General features: G+C 40.0%; 1 protein-coding gene across 4 annotated transcripts in view; it reads left to right on the top strand.

The window, feature by feature from the left end:
* The window catches only part of fbln2 (fibulin 2), a 181,667-nt gene that overhangs the window by 13,505 nt on the left and 147,572 nt on the right, over positions 1 to 20,590 (top strand). For 3 of the 4 annotated variants that reach the window (XM_060835552.1, XM_060835553.1, XM_060835551.1), the window contains one exon: positions 7,612 to 7,731. In XM_060835552.1, coding sequence (XP_060691535.1) covers positions 7,612 to 7,731 — 120 coding nt within the window. The remainder of the gene's footprint in view (positions 1 to 7,611; positions 7,732 to 20,590) is intronic. The other variant, XM_060835554.1, reaches the window with a different exon arrangement.

Below are 20,590 nucleotides of genomic sequence, written 5' to 3' on the forward strand. Positions count from 1 at the left end.
CATTGGGGAGACTGGACGCCTCCTCACAGAGTGCTTCAGGTAACATCTCCGGGACTCCGGCACCAATCAAACCCACCACCCCGTGGCTCAACATTTCAACTCCCCCTCCCACTCTGCCGAGGACATGCAGATCCTGGGTCTCCTCCACCGCCGCTCCCTCACCACCCGATGCCTGAAAGAAGAACGCCTCATCTTCCGCCTCGGAACAATTCAACCCCAGGGCATCAATGTGGACTTCACCAGTTTCCACATTTCTCCTCCTCCCACCTTACCTCAGTTCCAACCTTCCAGCTCAGCACTGTCCCCATGACCTGTCCTACCTGCCAATCCCCCTTCCCACCTATCCACTCCACCCTCCCCTCTGACCTATCACCTCCATCCCCATCCCATTCAACTATTGTACTCTTTGCTACCTTCTCACCCCACCCCATTCATCTCTCCACCCTGGAGGCTCTCTGCCTCTATTCCTGATGAAGGGCTTTTGCCCAAAACATCGATTTTCCTGCTCCTCGGATGCTGCCTGACCTGCTGTGCTTTTCCAGCACCACTCTGATCTAAACACAAGGTAAAATATTACAACTGCTGGAAATCTGGATGAAAAACAGAAAATGCTGGAAATATTCAGTATCTGCCGTGGCATTTGGGGAGAGGGCTGAATTTTCATCTTAGAGGTAACATGTCTGGAAATTTCCTTACTCGATTCTTGCACCTCAGGAAAATTTGCACTGCATGATACAATTTTTGTTGCTAGATAAGAGCTGTGGGGCAGGGTTGGACTCACAACTCCTAGATGCAACTTGGAAGAGGCTAAAGAGGCTGCTCGGTGCCAAGGTGAGGTGGTTAAAATATTGGCCTCACTTCTTGGGGACCTCCTCCCAATGTTTTAATCTACATTTACACCTCCAAGCCTACACATTGCAAATGCCCTCACCTCCTCGTACCGATTCTGTGCCAGCCCATACCATAAAAGATGCAAAACCTGCTGGTACACCACCTCTCTCACCTCCATCCAGGGCCTCAAACAGGCCTTCCAGGTGAGACAGAGATTTACCTGCCTCTCCTTCAACCTAGTTTACTATATCCTGTGCTCCCGATGTGGTCGACCCTTCTCAGTTTAAGAAAGGTGGTAAGGACAAGCCAGGGAACTATAAACTAGTGAGCCAGACATTGGTGGTGGGCAAGTTGTTGGAGGGAATCCTGAGGGACAGGATGTACATGTATTTGGAAAGGCAAGGACTGATTAGGGATAGTCAACATGGCTTTGTGCATAGGAAATCATGAAGAAGTAACAAAGAGGATTGATGAGGGCAAAGCAGTAGATGTGATCTATATGGACTTCAAGGTTCCCCAAGGGAGACTGGTTGGCAAGATTAGATCTCACAGAATACAGGGAGAACTAGCCATTTGGATATAGAGCTGAAAATGTGTTGCTGGAAAACCGCAACAGGTGAGGCAGCATCCAAGGAACAGGAAATTCGACGTTTCGGGCAAAAGCCCTTCATCAGAATTGGTTCAAAGATAGAAGAAAGAGCGTGGTGGTGGAGGATTGTTTTTCAGACTGGAGGCCTGTGACCAGTGGAGTGCCACAAGGATCAGTGCTGGGCCCTCTACTTTTTGTCATTTACATAAATGATTTGGATGCGAGCATAAGGGGTACAGTTAGTAAGTTTGCAGATGACACCAAAATTGTGGGTGTAGTGGACAGTGAAGAGGGTTACCTCAGATTACAACAGGATCTTGACCAGATGGGCCAATGAGCAGAGAAGTGGCAGATAGAGTTTAATTCAGATAAATGTGAGGTGCTGCATTTTGGAAAAGCAAATCTTAGCAGGACTTATATACCTTAATGCTAAGGTCCTGGGGAGTATTGCTGAATAAAGAGACCTTGGAGTGCAGGTTCATAGCTCCTTGAAAGTGGAGTCGCAGGTAGATAGGATAGTGAAGAAGGTGTTTGGTATGCTTTCCTTTATTGGTCAGAGTATTGAATATAGGATTTAGGAAGTCATGTACAGGATATTGGTTAGGCCACTGATGGAATACTGTGTGCAATTCTGGTCTCCTTCCTATCGGTAAGATGTTGTGAAACTTGAAAGGGTTCAGAAAGGATTTACAAGGATGTTGCCAGGGTTGTAGTATTTGAGCTCTAGGGAGAGGCTGAACAGGCTGGGGCTGTTTTCCTTGGAGTGTCAGAGGCTGAGGGGTGACCATATAGAGATTTACAAAATTATGAGGGACATGGATAGGATAAGTAGACAGGGTCCTTTCCCTGGGGTCGGGGAGTCCAGAACTAGAGGGCATAAGTTTAGGATGAGAGGGGAAAGATGTGAAAACGCTGTCCCTTAGCTCTCTTTTATAAGGAGGGTGGTACATGTATGGAATGAGCTGCCAGAGGAAGTGGTGGAGGTTGTTATAATTGCAACCTTTAAAAGGCATTTGGATGGGTCCATGAATAGGAAAGGTTTGGAGGGATATGGGCCGGGTGCTGGCAGGTGGGGCTAGACTGGGTTGGGATGTCTGGTCGGCATGGATGGGTTGGACTGAAGGGTCTGTTTCCATTCTGAACATCTCTATGACATTGGGGAGACCAAATGCTATCTCAGGGCATGTTTCACCAAGCATCTCAGCTGGGCCTGCAGGGACCAAGTTGACCTCCCAGGCACTGCTCATCTTAATTATCCTTCCCACTCCCTTTCTGACATGACCAACCTTGGTCTCCTCCATTGTCACAGCAAATCAGACCACAAATTGGAGGAACAGCACCACATCTCCCACCTGGGCAGCCTGCAGCCCGGACGACTCAACATTGAGCTCTCCAATTTCAAATAATCACCCTTCCCATTCCCCGACTCCCATTCCAGCACCTCCCTCTCCCTTCCGTTCATCTGATTGACCCCTCCTTCTAGCCATCAACCGGATTCATCCCTCCCATTGACCAACCAGTTAGTACACTCTACCTTTGTTCATTTATCAATACCTCCACCACCCCGCAACCTACACCCCCTTAATCTGCAGCTCCCCTTACAACCATCCCCAGTCCTGAAGAAGGTTTACACCCGAAACATTGACTTCTCCACTTCCTGATACTGCCTGGCTTGCTGTGTTCTTCCAGCCTCCTGCTTGTCCAGCCCATACCTGCATCACCCCCAAAGACCTATCACATCCCTCAAGTCAACTCATGATCTCTCCCCATTTGCATGACCTTGAAATTCTCCATGTCAATGCAACTAGTATCACCATGGTCAAACCTCATAAACCATATGGAGACAAGATGAAATAGAATTATCATTATGTCTGATAGTTTTCTACACAAAAAAAAGGTATCTCATTAATGGATATACTAATGGGTAACATTAGGGAGAATCCCAAGATATTGTCTAAGTATATTAAGGGTTAAGGATAACCATGGAAAGAGTAGGGCCCATCAGGACCAAGGGGACAATGTGTGTGTGGGTGAAAAGGGACATTGGTAGAGTGTTAATTGAGTACTTGTCTTTGTTCTGGAGAAGGAGAATGTAGGCATAAAATTTGGGGAGAGGGACTATGTTTTTGAGCAATTTGACCGAGGCAGTGGGGAGGTAGTGGAGGTTTTAGCTTTCTTAACAGTAGAGAAATGCCAACGTTTCTTCTGGAGGCAAGGGAGAAAATGACAAGACCTATTTTGTTATTCTCCTCTGGCAATTTTGGGGTGTTAGGAGAAAACAGAGAATTACAGATCAGTGAATCACACATCAGTAATAAAAAGACTATTGGAGAAAATTCTATAACAGAGACTTGATCTCCACTTGGAGAAGCAATGTTTAATCAGAGGTACTCAGAAGAGCTTTGTCAGAGGAGGATCGTGCCTAACAAATCTGGTTGAACATTTCAAGGTATCAGATGAGGGTTATGCAGGGTTTTCATGGATGTAGTTTTCATGGATTTCAGCAAATCCTTTGACACGTTCCCACATGGGAGACTGATAAAGAAGATAAAAGCACACCCGATCCAGTGTAACTTGACAGGATGGATCTAAAACTGCCTTAGTGGTAGGAGACGGGTTGTAGAAGTCTGTTCATGTGAATGGAGGCCTGTCTCCAGTGGCATACCACAACGAGCAGTGCTAATTCCCTTATTGTTCATGATGTAGATATGATATCGAGATGAGAATGTCGGGGGTGGGATGGTGAGTGTGATAGGTAAGTTTACAGATGACACTAAGATTGGCCAGGTGGTTAATAGTAAGGAAGAAGGTTTTAATTTACAGGAAAATGTGGATGGATTACTCAGATGGGCAGATCAGTAGTGGATTGAATTTAACCCTGAAAAATGTGAGATGATGATTTTGGAAGAAGCAACAAAAGAAGAGAAGACTCGATGAATGGCAGCTCAGAGGAACAGTGAGAACTTAGATGTTTGTCACAGATCTCTGAAGGTGGCAGGACAGATTAGTAGGGTGGTTAAGAAGGCATACAGAACACTTCCCTGTATCAGTCATGGCATAACTTATAAGAATAGGAAGGATATTTTGGAGCTGAGCAAAACTATGGTTAGGCCACAGCTGGAGTGTGATGGAAAGTTCTGGTTGCCAAACTATAAGAAGGCTGTGATTGCACTGGAGTGAGTGTAGAGGAGATTCACCAGGGTGTTGCCTGGGTTTGAGCATTTTAGTTAAATAGAGAGGCTGGGATAAGCTCAAATAGTTTTCTTTGGAGCAGCGAAGGTTGAGTGGGGATCTCATTGAGATGTGTGGCATTATAAGCGACATGGATAGGAAGCAGCTGTTGTCTTTAAGGAGAAAGTGAGGACTGCAGATGCTGGAGATCAGAGCTGAAAATGTGTTGCTGGAAAAGCACAGCAGTTCAGGCAACATCCAAGGAGCAGGAGAGTCGACGTTTCGGGCATGAGCCCATCCTGAAGAAGGGCTCATGCCCGAAACGTCGACTCTCCTGCTCCTTAGATGCTGCTTGAACTGCTGCGCTTTTCCAACAACACATTTTCAGCTGTTGTCTTTAGTCAAAAGGCCAATACCGAGGAGGCATATTTATAAGGTGATGGGGAAGGAGGTTTGAAGGGACGTTGAGGAAAGATGCTTTTCATCCAGAATGTTATGGAAATCTGGAATGTACTTTCTGGAAGGGTAGTAGAAGTGGGAAATCTCAGAACCTTTAAAAAGAATGTGGATGAGCACTTGAAATGTCATAACATTCAAGATTATGGACCAAGTAAAAGTGGAATTAGTGTAAATAGGTAGGGCAGAGTTAAGGGGCCAAAGGGCCTTTTCTGTGCTTTATGACTCTATGAAATTATCTATTACATTTAAATCTCCTAAAGTACTTAAATCCTTCTAAAAAAAAACATTTGTATCCTTAGCTCCACATCAAAGACAGACAATCTTTTTAATAACCTCATGGAGCTATCAATCAAAATGTAAACTAACAGCCCTCTTCCCACTTGCCTCCCTATAAGAAAATAAGTTGTAGGAGCAAAAAGAGGCCATGACGTCTGCTCTAGTACTTAATGAAATCACAGCTGATATCATAATCCTTCACTCCAGTTTCCTGCCTTTTTCCCATGATCCTTAATTCTCTTACTGATCTATCTCAGCCTCGACTATGCTAAGTGATCTGCCTCTACAGCCCTCTGTGATGAAAAAAAATCCACTAAATCACTCCACTCTCAGAGAAGAAATTCCTCCTTATCTCTGACTCAAATGAATAATGTCTTACTTTGAGATTATGCCCTCTCTTCCTAGACTCACTAACAAAGGGAAACAACCATTCCACAACTATACAGCCAGCCTCCGGAGGATTTTATATGTTTCAATAATGTTCCCTTTCATACTTCTAATCTGCAATGAGTATGTGCCCAGTCTACTGAACCTCTCCTCATAACCTCTCCTTCCATATTCTGGATCAACTGAGTGAACCTTTTCTGAATTGCCTCCAAAGTCAGTATACCTTTCCTTAGATAAGGGGACCAAAACCTCTCACAGTATCCTAGCTGTGGTCTAACTAGTATCTTCTATAATTTTAACAATACTTCCCTATTTTCACATTCAAATCCCTTTGAAATAAAGGCCAATCCTCCACCTTCTTTTCTATTTCTGCTGAACCTGATGCTAGCTTGTGATTTATGTGTTGTTGCTTATTACAGTCTTTCTCCATTTAAATAAACAGCTCCTTTATTCTTTCTGCCAAAGTGCATAGCCTCTGGATGGAGGATTGGTTAATCAATTCAAGGCAGACTCTAAGACCAGAGGGCATAATCTTTAGAATAAAGAGTCACTCTTTTAAAACAGATGAGAATTTTTATCTCTGTGAGGGTAATGAATCTGTGGAATTCGTTACCACAGAGGGCTGTTGAGACTGGGTCATTGAGTATATTCAAGACTGATATTGACGCATTTTTAATCAGCGATGATAAAGTTAAGGGAATCAAAGGTTATAAGACAAAGGCAAGAAAGTGGAAATGAGGATTATCAGATCAGTCGTGATTTCACTGAACGGTAGTGCCGACTTGATGGACTGAATAGCTGTTTCAGCTTATGGTTTATTTTCTTAGACACCTGCTATTTTTCCACAACCATCTTTTCTGATAAATCACTCTCTCAGTTAATTTCAGCTAACTGTGCCCTCAACTCCCACAATAGGTCATGGAAGCAGCTAACCAGTAATAATGCTATAATGATAGCCCTTAGGGTTAGGCCAACATCTACTGAAACGCTAGTACAGATTCATTTCACTGTCACAGACAAAATGTGATCGGTCAGAAATGAGTCCAGGTTTTCCAGATGTTGGTCCTGTCCAACATTCTTAAAAGTCTGCAACTTGTTCATGATTCCATGAACGTTTGGCTGAACATTTCAGGTGTGTGACCTCCTAAATGTCATTAACTTGAAAAATGCCCTTCTTTTTCTCTCCACAGATAATATGATGACTCATTTACTGCTGTTGTTCCACAGTTTTTTACCCAAGAACAAGTTCTTTCACAGTTACTAATGTAACTGGTAATATGCATAGTAAATATATCCAGATTCTGGATTAGTGGTGCTGGAAGAGCACAGCAGTTCAGGCAGCATCCAAAGTGCAGCGAAATCAATGTTTCGGGCAAAAGCCCTTCATCAGGAATAAAGGCAGTGAGCCTGATGAAGGGCTTTTGCCCGAAACGTCGATTTTGGCTGCACTTTGGATGCTGCCTGAACTGCTGTGCTCTTCCAGCACCACTAATCCGGAAATTGGTTTCCAGCATCTGCAGTAATTTTTACCTAGTAAATATATCCAGTCTATTCCAGAATGTCAGAGGTAGCAAAATATTTTTTTAAAAATGTCATGAATGTAGAAATGTGGAATTTAAAAACAAGGGCCAATTCCAATCTGATAGATTTTATTAAAATTTTAGAATGACAATGTTGGTGAATAGCATGGATGCCTTTGTTTACATTACATTGGCAAATATACAACTAAAATATTCAATAGTGGCAATTCATCAATTGTTTATTTTTATTTAGTTTTTGTTTTCTTGATAGATTTTGAATATTTATTTACATATGTGTTCATACTTTGTATCGTACAATTTAGTTAATATTTTACTGCACATGTGCTTGCGCGATTCAACAAAAATGTTTCCCTCCAGCAGGAAATGTAGGACATAACATCAGTTACCAGCTTGTACAGACTATTCGCCCTAGTGATCCAACGCACACCAGTGTGACCCTCCTCCCCAGAGCAAGTCAAGGTGTAAATCCTTCAACAGGTTAGTATTCAGACTTTTGAGAGTGATAACTGCAGGTGACAAATATCACCCGATTTATTTAATTTGATAAATAAAGCTAAATGTATGTGATCCAGCCAGCTCTGTTAGGATTATCAGAGAGAGAATAGGGAATCTGTTCAATTTTAAAAGAAGTAAAGTTCAATGGTAGCTTAAATCTGAGTTAAAATTTGACCTGTGACACAGAGCTTTTTGTATGTCTAGCCTTTTATATTAAATACCATATTTCAGTTTACTCAAAGGTCAGTTTGAATTTAAGCAACTGAACACTGAAAGGCTTATACAATTCCAGCTAACAAAGCACCCTTTGGGAGGTACTGCTTTTATTGTACTTCACTTTTCATGGTACTTTCAGTCATTTCCTGAGACATATGTAACTTAATCCAGTCAAAACTCAAGTTGTATTAAACACAGCCACAGTATGTGCAAAATTGCCCCCATACACTATCTTAAGAAATTACAGAGATTGAAAAATGATGTTGTTGAAGCAAGGCTTATTTATATAATGCCATGGACTAATCATAGGGATCTTCTATCAAATGGCTCTGCTGGTTCACAATATTGGTCGGAATGTATCTAGTAATTTATTTATTTTATAAGAATACATGTTTAAAAAAAGCTCATAGGTGCTTGCATTTGCTGATAACTCTGATTTACAAAACTGAATGGAATCAAGAATACCAAACATATTAAATCCAATTAACAAAATCAAACATTTCAGTGCACATATCAAACATCTTAAATGCAAAGTTCTTCCTGATAAACTGGTGAATACAATGATAAACTGAAGTGTTCTTCAAACGACAATTATGTAACAGGAGAGGCTAATGTCAAATTAAGAGATAGTGAGGACTGCAGATGCTGGAAGTCAGTGTCGAGTAAATGTGCAGCTGGAAGGGCACAGCAGGTCTGATAGCATCGGAGGAGCAGAAAGGTTGATGTTTTGGGTTAGGATGAAGTCCTGTCCTGATGCAGGGCCCTGACCCAAAACATTGACTTCCCTGCTCTTCCAATGCTGTCTGGCCTGCCATTATCAAAGTAATTTTGGATAAAGTCCACATTTAGCAGTTTATGTAAATTGGACATTCTGTTCGACAAACAGTGAGAAAGTATGAAATGCTTTTCTGCGTTTATTTACAAATTCATGTTGCCAATGTAAGTGGCATTAGCTATATGAAGTTTAAAGAGGATTTTGTGGGAAAAAAACAAAATGGTATGCAAGGTAGCCTCATTAATAATTGGGCTTTAATAATAAGTATTGTAAACACAGAGCAAAGCAAAGAAAGCTATTGACTGCAGAGTTAGATAGGCAAAAGTAAGGACTGCAGATGCTGGAAACCAGAGTTTAGATTAGAGTGGTGCTGGAAAAGCACAGCAGGTCAGGCAGCATCCGAGGATCAGGAAAATCGACGTTTCGGGCAAAACCCCTTCATTCCTAATGAAGGGCTTTTGCCCGAAACGTTGATGTTCCTGCTCCTCGGATGCTACCTGACCTGCTGTGCTTTTTCAGCACCACTCTAATCTAAAAACTGCAGAGTTAGATGTTTAGTGTAAGCAAATCAAAATTGTCTTCTAGCATAATGAATCAAAATTTGATTAAATGGACCTAGTTTACTTTGAGTAAAATGATTGTGATATATTCTCCAACTCAGGACATTAGTCTTACTCATAGAGCTGTACAGCGTGGGAAAAAAAACCTTTTGGTTTAACTCATCCATACCAACCAGATATCCTAAATTAATCTAGTCCCATTTACCAGCATTTGGCCCATATCCCTCTAAACCCTTTCTATTCATATACCCATTCAGATGCCTTTTAAATGTTGCAATTGTACCAGCCTCCATCACTCCCTCTGGCTGCTCATTCCATTCATGTACCACCCTCTGTGTGAAATGGTTGCCCCTTAGATCTCTTTTATATTTTTCCCTCTCTCACTCTAAACCGATGCCTTCTAGTTCTGGACTTCCCCCACCTCAGGGAAAAGACTTTGTCTATTTATCCTATCCATGTCCCTCATGATTTTATAAACCTATATAAGGTCACCCCTCAGCCTCCGACGCTCCAGGGAAAACAGCCCCAGCCTATTCAACCTCTCTCTTTACCTCAAATCCTCCAACCCTGGAAACCCTGTAAATCTTTCCTGAACCCTTTCAAGTTTCACAAAATACTTCCGATAGGAAGGAGACCAGAACTGCAAGCACTATTCCAAAAGTGCTCTGACCAATGCCCTGTACAGCTGCAACATGACCTCCCAACTCCTGTACTCAATACTCTCACCAATAAAAGAAAGCATACCAAACAGCTTCTTCACTATCTTATTGAGAAGCAGCTGCTATAAAGGGAACAATTAAATAACTTAACACATTTCATATTTCAATTATTTGTTGATCATATTTGCTGTGTTTTTCTTCATTTTAAAACTCTGCTTCTGTTACTTATTTGCCCTAGTTCTCTTTACATTTCACATACTGTCAATTTTCTGATTACCTTAGCAATCAAAATTTGCGCTGAAGCTGTGAGATAAACTAACCTTGGAAGCCAGTTTCAAGAGCACACTTTGTCTGGATTTTGTGGGGGCCCTTGAGGGTTAGCTTGAGGGCAATGTGCAGGGGTAGTGGGCCTGACAAATTGGGAGCAAGAGCAGGGATGGTGTTCCATTCATCGTCCCATTGTCATGGCATTCCATCAGCAACAAGTAAGGTAGAAATCAGCTTTCCCTACTGAGGGTCAATTCTACAATTTACTTTTCCAATAATTACTTTATGTTCTTTTATGTCACCTTATTTCTTTTATAACAATTGTTAAGAATACTGAAATCACTAAGCAATCCTTTAAGCAATCCTTCTCATTCCTATAACTCAAATCCTCATTTTAGGTCTTTGTTAAGAGATCAGATTCTGTGTTAATGTTTTATTGGTGCCACAGAGGAGGTATGAGAATAACTTCTTGAGATGTAAGACTGCAGATATATATAGGCATGGCTGTTTTTGCAAAGGGCTGATTGTCGATTTCTCTTTCCTTTGCAATGGCAGCTAACCTTGATGACTGCAATCCTCTTAGGTGTCCAAAATCATCCTCTGCCTCTTTCCTGTTAAAGAGGAAACCCACAAACACTCAGAGACAAAAAACTCCAAGTTCATCGAAGGCGTGCTGAGTGCAGTAATATGACAGGAAAGGAAAAGCGTTGAATTTGTACAGGGTCTTTCACAATCTTAGGGCATCCCAAAATGTTTTACAGCCAAGGGAACACTTTTGAAATATATTGTTTGTTATCCTGCAGGGATGTTGAGCAGCTAATTTGCACACAGCAAGATGGCACATTAGCTGTGAAATGCTTTCAGTCAGAGAAATAAAGAAGCTCTTTCTTCTTTCTTTGTCCAAGTAAAATATTTCCCCTTATCTGTGTCAATAAAGAAGACCAGAACAGAACCTTTTTATAGTTGCTTCATTGGAATGCTGATGAAGGAAGCAGTGGAATTGTGGCACTGGGAATGTTTCAAGTCCTTTGAGAGAGCTAAAGAGGTTCTGTGTGTGTGTGTATGTGTTATGACCTCAGTGAATCTAACACAGTTGAACATATGTCATTCCTTGTGGGTGAGACAGTTTGTTGCCAGCTATGCTTTTTCCATTTAGTTTCTTATACCAGTTGTATGGCATTGATAAAAGATCCAAGGCAAAACTGCAGTTATTTGCTAAAAGTCCTTATTTGATATCCTTTACACCAGCAGTAAGCACATTCTTTTGACCCGACAGAAATAGGGGCGTTGGCGGAGGGTTACCCGTTCTCTATTTCAACTCATCATTATGTCAACTTTCTGTTTCACTCATATGGGTAAGCATCATTGGTGACTTCTTTGTTAATCACCTGCTTTTATATTTGTCATTCATTTAGTTGCGGGGCCTAAAACTGTCTAAATTTGTACTGGACATATTTACATATTATGTCCACATACATATATTTTACCAGGAGACACATAAATTTTAATGCCATGACATGCTGTTAATATAAACATATCATCAAGTCAGGAAGAAATAGGGGACATGTTTCCAAGTTATCAGAAGAAATTTCTAGGCCCCATGCTAGCATGAGTGTTTCATGTGTATTCGTAGAATATTTAAAGTATCACCAAGTTTTGAGCCTGGAAATTGTAACTAGTTTCATTATAAGTTAACAACGTGCAAACTTGTTGGGTCTATTTTGGCCATTATTTCTACCTTCACCCATTACTAGTTCTGTTTTAATTATAGGGACAAAGCATGCCGGAGGGCAACTGATGCACATTTGAATTAAAGTATGTGAGATTTTGGTTATACCTAGTAACTGGAATAAAATATTTGTTGATTTGAAACCAAAACAAATTTAGATTTTCTTCTCCTCATATTTGTTTTCACAGTCTAGGAACTGACTGTCACTAAGCCTACTTTTCAGTGATATGTGGGTCCCAATGTATCCAGTATAAAGAGAAGAGTTTTCAACCAGTGTGACAGGTGCCTCAGCAATTCAATGGACCTTAATTCCAATCTTGGAAGATCTCAGATATTGCAATACAATAGGGCTCTAATCTTGATATGGATTCTTACCCTTTGTCAACATTGGCTTCCGTAGTGGTTGTAATGTTGCCATTGAGGAACAGTAAATGAAACTCTGAGGAAAATTAAGTAATAAAGCAAGTGGGATTGTGTCAAATGAGAGGATTAAAGTCTTTAGAATCAGAATCCTGATGAAAACCTAGCTTCAACCCTTCAACCACTCGCCATAACAAAGTTGTGAAAGTGATTGGGTATTTGGTGGGGACCAATACCCTCTGAGGAGGTAAGTTATCACTTTTAATATTTTAATAAGGATACAAACCTTTTGTTATTCAATTCAATAACTTTGGAAGCTCAGAACTCCATTCAGGTGAAGACTGCCAATCCTGGAACTACATGTCTTTACAACTGCGGACTGAATCCAATCTACATGCCTGGGCAATGCTCATGATCAGCTCCCTTACCACCAAACTTTCAGATTTAACTTTCAATCTCCCCAGCACATCTCCTCCTGAGACTTCTGAATTCTCCCTCTATCTTCGATTGATCACCCAAGCCTCTGATTTAATTTAGAGCCAAAATATTAAGGCATACCAGGACAACTGCTGAAAATGTGTTGTTGGAAAAGCGCAGCAGGTCAGGCAGCATCCAAAGAACAGGAGATTCGACGTTTCGGGCATAAGCCCTTCTTCAGGAATACCAGGACAACTCCCTTTCACCTCTAGACCACTGTGCCACACTTCTGCTGGTCTGTCCTGCAGGTGGGACAGGACTTATCCAGGGATGGTGATGGTAGTGGGACATTGTCAGGTTTGAATCTGTGATTATAACAATATCCGGTTGTTGCTTGACTAGTCCATGACACAGTTCTCCCAGTTTTGGCAGTAGCCCCCAAATGTTGGTAAGGAGGATTTTGCAGGTTTGAGATGGCTACTTCTACCATTGCCTTTTAGATTTGGTTCCAGGTGGTGCATCCAGTTTTATTTCTTTGTTGATTCTTCATAGTGATTGATACAGCTGAGAGGCTTGCTAGGCTATTTCAGAGGGCAGATGAGAATCAACCATACTACTGTGGCTTTGAAGTCACATGTAGGCAGATTTCTATCTGCGAAGGGTATTATTAATGCCAGGTGGGCTTTTCATGTTCCATAGTTTTAGTAGATTCTTAATTCCATATTTTTCTTTTAATTGAATTCAAATTTCACCATCTGCCATGACAAGCTTTAAACGTGGGTCCCCTGAACATTAGCTGAGGTTCTGGATTAATAGCTGAAAATGTGATGTTGGAAAAGCGCAGCAGGTCAGGCAGCATCCAAGGAACAGGAGATTCGATGTTTTGGGCATAAGCCCTTCTTCAGGAATCTGAAGAAGGGCTTATGCCCGAAACGTCGAATCTCCTGTTCTTTGGATGCTGCCTGACCTGCTGCGCTTTTCCAGCAGCACATTTTCAGCTCTGATCTCCAGCATCTGCAGACCTCACTTTCTCCTTCTGGATTAATAGTCCAGCAATAATACACGAGAGCATCACCTTCCCCTATAATTTCACTATTGTAAATCTACGTTGATTTTGCTCAGTTTTGCCAATCTTTTCTAAATGACCAGTTTAGACATCCTTTAAAATAGATTCTAGCATTTCTTAACACTTCAAACATATTCCCTTCTACTGCTCTCACCAAAATGTCACACATTGCAGAGTGTGCTAGAATTCTATGCAGTATGGACACTACTTTAGTAGTCAAAATGATGTTGTACTGCTGATTCAAAGGACCATATGAAGCAGAATGAACAAGTCTTTTGTTATTATAGTGTCAATGTTCACTTATCTACAGTTTTCACTTCCAAACATCACATATTGCTTTGGTTTCCTCTTGACGTAATTTAAATAGGCTTTTCAAAGAAGCAAAAGAGTAATTAATAAAATAAGCAACCACTAAATGAAGGTTATTTTTACCATGCGGATTGTTGTGCATTGGAATTTGTTGATAAGGGTAAACTTCACTCAAAACAAGTTTGCTTGTCAGCTTGAACAAACCTTTCAGCAAAGCACCTTAAATCAGAATCATTAGGATTGTTTGAATCTTTGACAACCAAAGCAATTTTATACAATATTTTAGTTGAAGAAACACAAGTAAAAATAATTCTGTAAAGTTGACTATAATCATCAGACAGAGATGGCTGATATTGAGTTTGACTTGAAAGTCATCATGCCTGGTCATGCTTGAAAAGCAGGATCTTCATGGTGACTTTAGCCAGGACAAGTGCTGAACACATACTGTCGGTGCCTCTGATACCCAGCCAACTGAGTTAACCAGCCACCACAATTCAAGGTATGTAATAAATAAAAGGTAAAACCAAAACATAGATAATACAAGCCATTAAGCAATAATGTTTTCTTGGTTGGTCCCTATCAGATATCATTATAATTTGAATTTTAGCTTTTCTAAATTTTGCATTTAAAGTGACACTTCCAGAGATGGATTTTATGTGTTGCTGTATTCCACATTCCACTCTGGCTGAAAAGTTGATGATCAGCCCATTCGGCCAAACTCCTGTCCCGAAGCAATAATACTATAGGGTCAGCCCTAATTAATTTGGAGTGTTACTTTTGGTCTGATCTGGGAAGAGGTCCCTCCTTGGAGATTCAGCTAGGCAGAACCCAGCAAAAAAAGTGTAGAGAGGGACAGGAAGGTGAGGAACTGGGTGGAGAGGTTAGACAGGGGACTTTTCAAGGTCCAGGAAAATAACTGTAGGACGTTGGGCACAGTGTGTGCCCAAAAGGAAGTTACCTCCTTGCAGACTGACAGGAACTTGCAAAATGAAATCTGCTGGCATGCTCCACCTTTCCCTGCTACATCCAAAACTGAAGGCAGATGCAGAATTAGGCTCTTAAATGGCCATTAATTAGGCTGTTTGGTGCCTTCCTAGCCTTCCCTTTTCAAGAGTGAAGGGTGGTGGGGTGGAAGGTGTAGAAAGTTGCTCACCTTATTTTACAAGACCTCCATCTATGCCTTCAAATACTCTTGCAACACAGCCATAAACTACAACTCGACTATTTGTTGGTTATGCGCTGAAGATTGACTAAGGCTATGATTTTTCGTGCTCATTTCCATTGTTTACACCTAGCTTACAGGAATACCTTTGATTAGCTGTGTATTGTACACTGCATGTATCTGGTGCATGAACTGTAGGATGTTAGGGAAAATTGAATCCTATTTTCAATAGGATAGGGCTGAGAGGATCAAATATTTCTTAAACATTTTATGATCAACCAAATATTAATGAGCCCCATGAAAAGCAAATAAAATGAAAAATGGCCTGTAATTTTTTATCTAATGGGACCAGTAGATGGTGAGGTTCCACTTCAATAGTGAACCTTTATAAATGTGATCTTCTTTGTTTGTGCTAATTCATCTAATACTGATGTTTCATATTATGAGTATTGTAGTTTGTAAACACTTTTTACACTGGTGACCTGATACTTTACTTTTATGTTTAACAATGTTATTAGAATCATGTTGTTATTTCATGTTTTCTTAAGGTGCCTCAGATTGCCAATGTGCAGCCTTCACATACTTTCTGGAACTACAACATGTATTATTACTTTTGCATTTCTTCTATTGTCTTTATGAACAACAACAAAAAAAGTCCAATGAATTTCATTTGGTCCTATGGCACACTGATGCAAGATGAAAGCTTCATAGATGTACTATGGTTCCTTGCAATCAAACTATGGGAAATAAGTAACTTTTTTTCAGGAGAGAGGTCCCTGTGTGATACATGATCAGTTGATGGACAGCCTTAACTAGTGTTCAAGGTTAAGTCAGGTCAGTTTGTGAGGCCCCATCTCCATGAGCTATGTGCCTTTGTTAATTGAACGAAAGAGCAAGTCAATTTTTCATCAGGTAAATCCATTGTAAGTTGCAAGTCTCTAAGTAATACTCTGGCAATAGTGGAACTGGAAGATTACTTCCAGTCTTTGCAGCTGGTATTGCTACTCTCAAAGGAATACCAAAATAATTGCAAATGCTTTTACACAGCTGAAATCATATTAGGCTGTTCAACATAGAAAGATCCTGTTCTTTCCAAATCATATTTGATACTGGTTGTAATACAACACAGTCCCACATCAATACTACACCCATAAGCACAGAGCCTGATTCTAATCAAACATTTCGTATGTAGAAAATTATTTCTTTTTCACTGCACAAAATGTTATCATGAGCAGTCATTCTGTACAATGAAACCTAACTCAGGCATGCAGTTTAATAAATGGTATCTGTAGAATAGCTTGTTGGAGCACCATGTGTGTGGTTGGATTGTATACCTGTACACATGGGATGTTTCTGATTTCCTTTGAAATGTGTGATGTATTATGTGCTCAGAGATTGAAAGTGTTTGTGCTCACACACTGAAGTTTGGTGTAAACCCCCAGAGGAGTTTTACGAGAATGATCCTGAGAATAAAGGCCTTGTCATCACAGGAGTGGTTGATGTTTCTGGGTCTGTATTTGTTGGAGTCCGAAGGATGAAGGAGGAGGCGGGTGTGTTCTGATTGAATCCTACCGAATACTGAGACACCTGGATAGAGGAGAAGATGTTTCCACTAGTAGAAGAGAATAGGACCCGAGGGCACAGCCTCAGAGTAAAGGATGACCCTTTAGAACTGAAATGGGTAGAAATTTCTTCAGCCGGAGGCTGCTTACTCTGTAGACCTCGCTGTCATGGAGGGGCTGTGGAGATCAGGCCTTTGACTGTATGTAAGACAGAGATAGATTCTTGATTAGGAAGGGGGTTAAGGGTTATGGGGAGAAAGCAGGAGAATGGAATTGAGAAATGTTTCAGCTATGGTTGAAAAGCGGAGCAGGCCTGATAGATTGAATGGCCTGAATCTGTTTCTCAATCCTATGGTCTTATGTTGTCATTAGTATTCTAAAGAAATGTGGGGTGTGAATCTAACCATGAGTGAAACATATGAAAAAGTGCAAGTAATGTGCAACACCATGAATTTACAAAGTCAAATGAAGCCTCGATGGTTATTTTACAGGCATAAACATAAAATGAGTGAAAGACTATTGGGATAATGAAAGAATAGAGTAAAAAAGAGCACAGTCTAACTTAATTGTGCCAGGATCAATTTCAAAAAGTAACTTGACAATGTCTTTGTCAGTGGTGTAAATGCATTGCTACACTGGAAGGTACAGAACAGACCATTGATAAGTCAGTCTCTTTATGATACAGTTTGTGAATATGCAAAAGCATTTAGATGTACATGAGCAGAACAGATGCTAGGAATACTGCAGTAAGTAACTCATCTCCTCACTTTCCAAAATCTGTCCATCATCTACAAGGCACAGAAGTGTGTTTGAATGTTCACCACTTCTAGAAGGACTAGTGCAGCAGATACATGGGAACGCCATCACCTTCAAGACCTCCTCCAAGCCAATCATCATTCTGATGTGGAAATATATTGTTGTTCCTTCACTGTCTCTGGGTCAAAATCCTGGAATTCCCACCCTAATGGAATGTGGTCAGTTCACAGCATGTGCATAGCAGCAGTTCAAGAAGGCAGATCATTGCCATCTTCTCAAGGGCAACTAGGGATGGGCAATAAATTCTGGTCCAGTCAATTACTCCACACCCCACGCCCACATATAAACAATGGTAAAAATCTAGTGCCAACATTGAACATGGATTTGTAAATTCTGTCTTTGTGAATCATTGGCGTTATTAGTTAACAATGGATCAATATTGTGTACAGTGAAGTAATTGTGGGGACATGTCAGTCAATGCTATTTTCAAGGAAAAATATACTTATATACTGATGAATGTTAAAATAATTAGTTCACATGAAAAACGCTTTGCTGCTTAAATACAGTATTTTCAAATTATCTATCTTCTTTTACCACCAATACTTCAGCAGCAATGGAAGCAAAAAGCTATGATTTTTCTGCCTGACCTCACCACTATATTTCATTTTTCACTACTGGAACACATCCTGACTTGGCAACTTGGCTACTTTTGTCCTGACCTAACAATGTCTTAAAAATTGTAAAGTTCCAAAGCCAAATTTATTCATCATCCACTTCATGACTCAAGGACAGGATTATAGTTATAAAGCAAAATTACAACAGATGATCAACAAACAGAAAGGTTGAATTTATTCAAACACTAAATTATATCAAAACTTACAGTAGCTAAGTCTAAACTGTAATGCATGGAATAAATAGCCTGAATATTGAATACTTCATAAAATATTGGCAGTGATCATTATGATGATGTTAATAAAACTTTGGACTCCTCTATATTTTTTTAATAAAGATGTTGAGTGCAAGGCAATGCTGAACCTATGCAAACTGTTGTTTAGAACCCAATTGTGGCCCGTTTTGGATCTCTTGCTTTAGATAGGAGTCAATTTCATGCCAGAGATTGCAGCAAATATTTATTGAGATTATATAAAGGATGTGAGGCCTTAGATATGAGGAGGAACTAGAAGAACGGAAGTATTTTGTATTAGAACAAAGATGAATTAAGAAAGATCTGGTAAAGAGATTTAAGTAATAACAATTTCAATTGATCGGTGAGTTCATAAAAAGTGTCGATTTCAGAACATCTGCAAACAAATTTTGCATTTTTAGAGTGCTTTTTGAATCCTTGGAATGCAGCAAAACCCCTCTCATCAAACATTAGCAAACGCTTTATTAATTGGCACCTATAGGACCAGGAATGTGCTGGTTCATCACTGACCAATTGAAGCTTCAAGACAACAACACAACTCTTAAAATCAATGTAAAACACACACAGTAAATAATAGAAATGGAGTGCAGGGGGTATACACATCACTGAGATACTTTATTTACAACATAAATACTTTGGCATCGTGGTAGCTCGCAGTATTTGAAGTATATAATTTTTGCCAGTTTATTAAAAGTGCTACTGGATAAGATGCCAGTTAAAACTAAAAGTTTGATGTAGTTGTTTGAGGCATTGTCACTTATTTTGTGTACGATATCGCAGCCACTTCAGCACAGAATGAAATCCTATAAATATCAGTAAGATAAATGATTACCAAGTTGATGGTGTTGTGTTGTTGGTTGCTGGGTTAATGTAGAATATTGGAAAACACCATAGTCTCTCTTTTTTTTGGAACAGTGCAAGAGGACTTTTGAACAGTCAGATAATCACAATTTAAGCTTAAATAAAGCAAAAAGCTACGATGCTGGAAATCAGAAACAAAATTGCTGGAGAAACTCAACAGGTTTGGCAGCATCTCTGGAGGGTTACCGGAGCTGAAATGTTAACTCTGCTTTCTCTCTACAGATGCTGTCAGATCTGCTGAATTTCTCCAGCAATTCCTGTTTTTGTTACTGTTTAAGCTTATCTGATGGGATAGTGTTTCAGTTCTGTCCTGAAATGTTTGGCTTTTCAAAGTGCTGAAGTCCTGACGTGCAGTTTGAATTTGTAATATTTTAAGGCAGGAATAAGTTATACCACTGATCCAAAGAATGAATCAAATCTCTACAAACATAATGGCCTATATGGCCTCTTACTGTTTGTAAAGTTGCCCAATTTTAAGAATTTAATGTACTTCCATGACCATTATAGTCAACACAGCAATAGTAATTATCCTAGCTTTTAAAGTGAGAATTTAAACAGGAAGCAGACTGCATCAGTGGCCAATGGTTATCCCATACCTGTGAACATACACACTCTAATCTGAAAACTTTCATGTGATCTTAAATGTTTGAATGATGTAGCTCATTCATCAACAGACAACACATTAGTGAAGAATGTATGGGAAGGAAACTATTTTTAAACGAGTGACTGCGCAGCTACTTTCTTCAACAATTTTAGTTCAAGAGTTCATAGGCATTAGCCGCCACATACTGGTTTAACAATATACCAGGCAGAAATCCCAGGATGGATTTTAGCATTCTAACTCTTGATGAATTTCAGCAAATTCAGATTGAAACTCAAGCCAAAGCACTGATATGTTTATATAACCTTTATTTTCATGGTGCATTCAATACTTTGAAAATACCTAGGCAAATCTGACCGGCAACATATTATTTTGACATTTTTAAAATATTAAGTGTTAAAATATTGACTATGATTGCAAAAGACTTTAGAAATGAAATTTATTTATTATAAAAGAATCAAACAGATTATAAATTCTTTTTAAGAATGGCAAAACTAATAAAACTAGCTGATCGTTTTCCATGACTACTAATTAATCTCGCTCTACTGGGACATCTTCAGCAGTAACATCTAGCCCCAAACCTCATGCTACCAATGTGGGGTGATCCAAGATTCTA

The sequence above is a fragment of the Hemiscyllium ocellatum genome, chromosome 14 (genome assembly GCF_020745735.1).
Source record: "Hemiscyllium ocellatum isolate sHemOce1 chromosome 14, sHemOce1.pat.X.cur, whole genome shotgun sequence".
Classification (NCBI taxonomy): Eukaryota; Metazoa; Chordata; class Chondrichthyes; order Orectolobiformes; family Hemiscylliidae; genus Hemiscyllium; species Hemiscyllium ocellatum.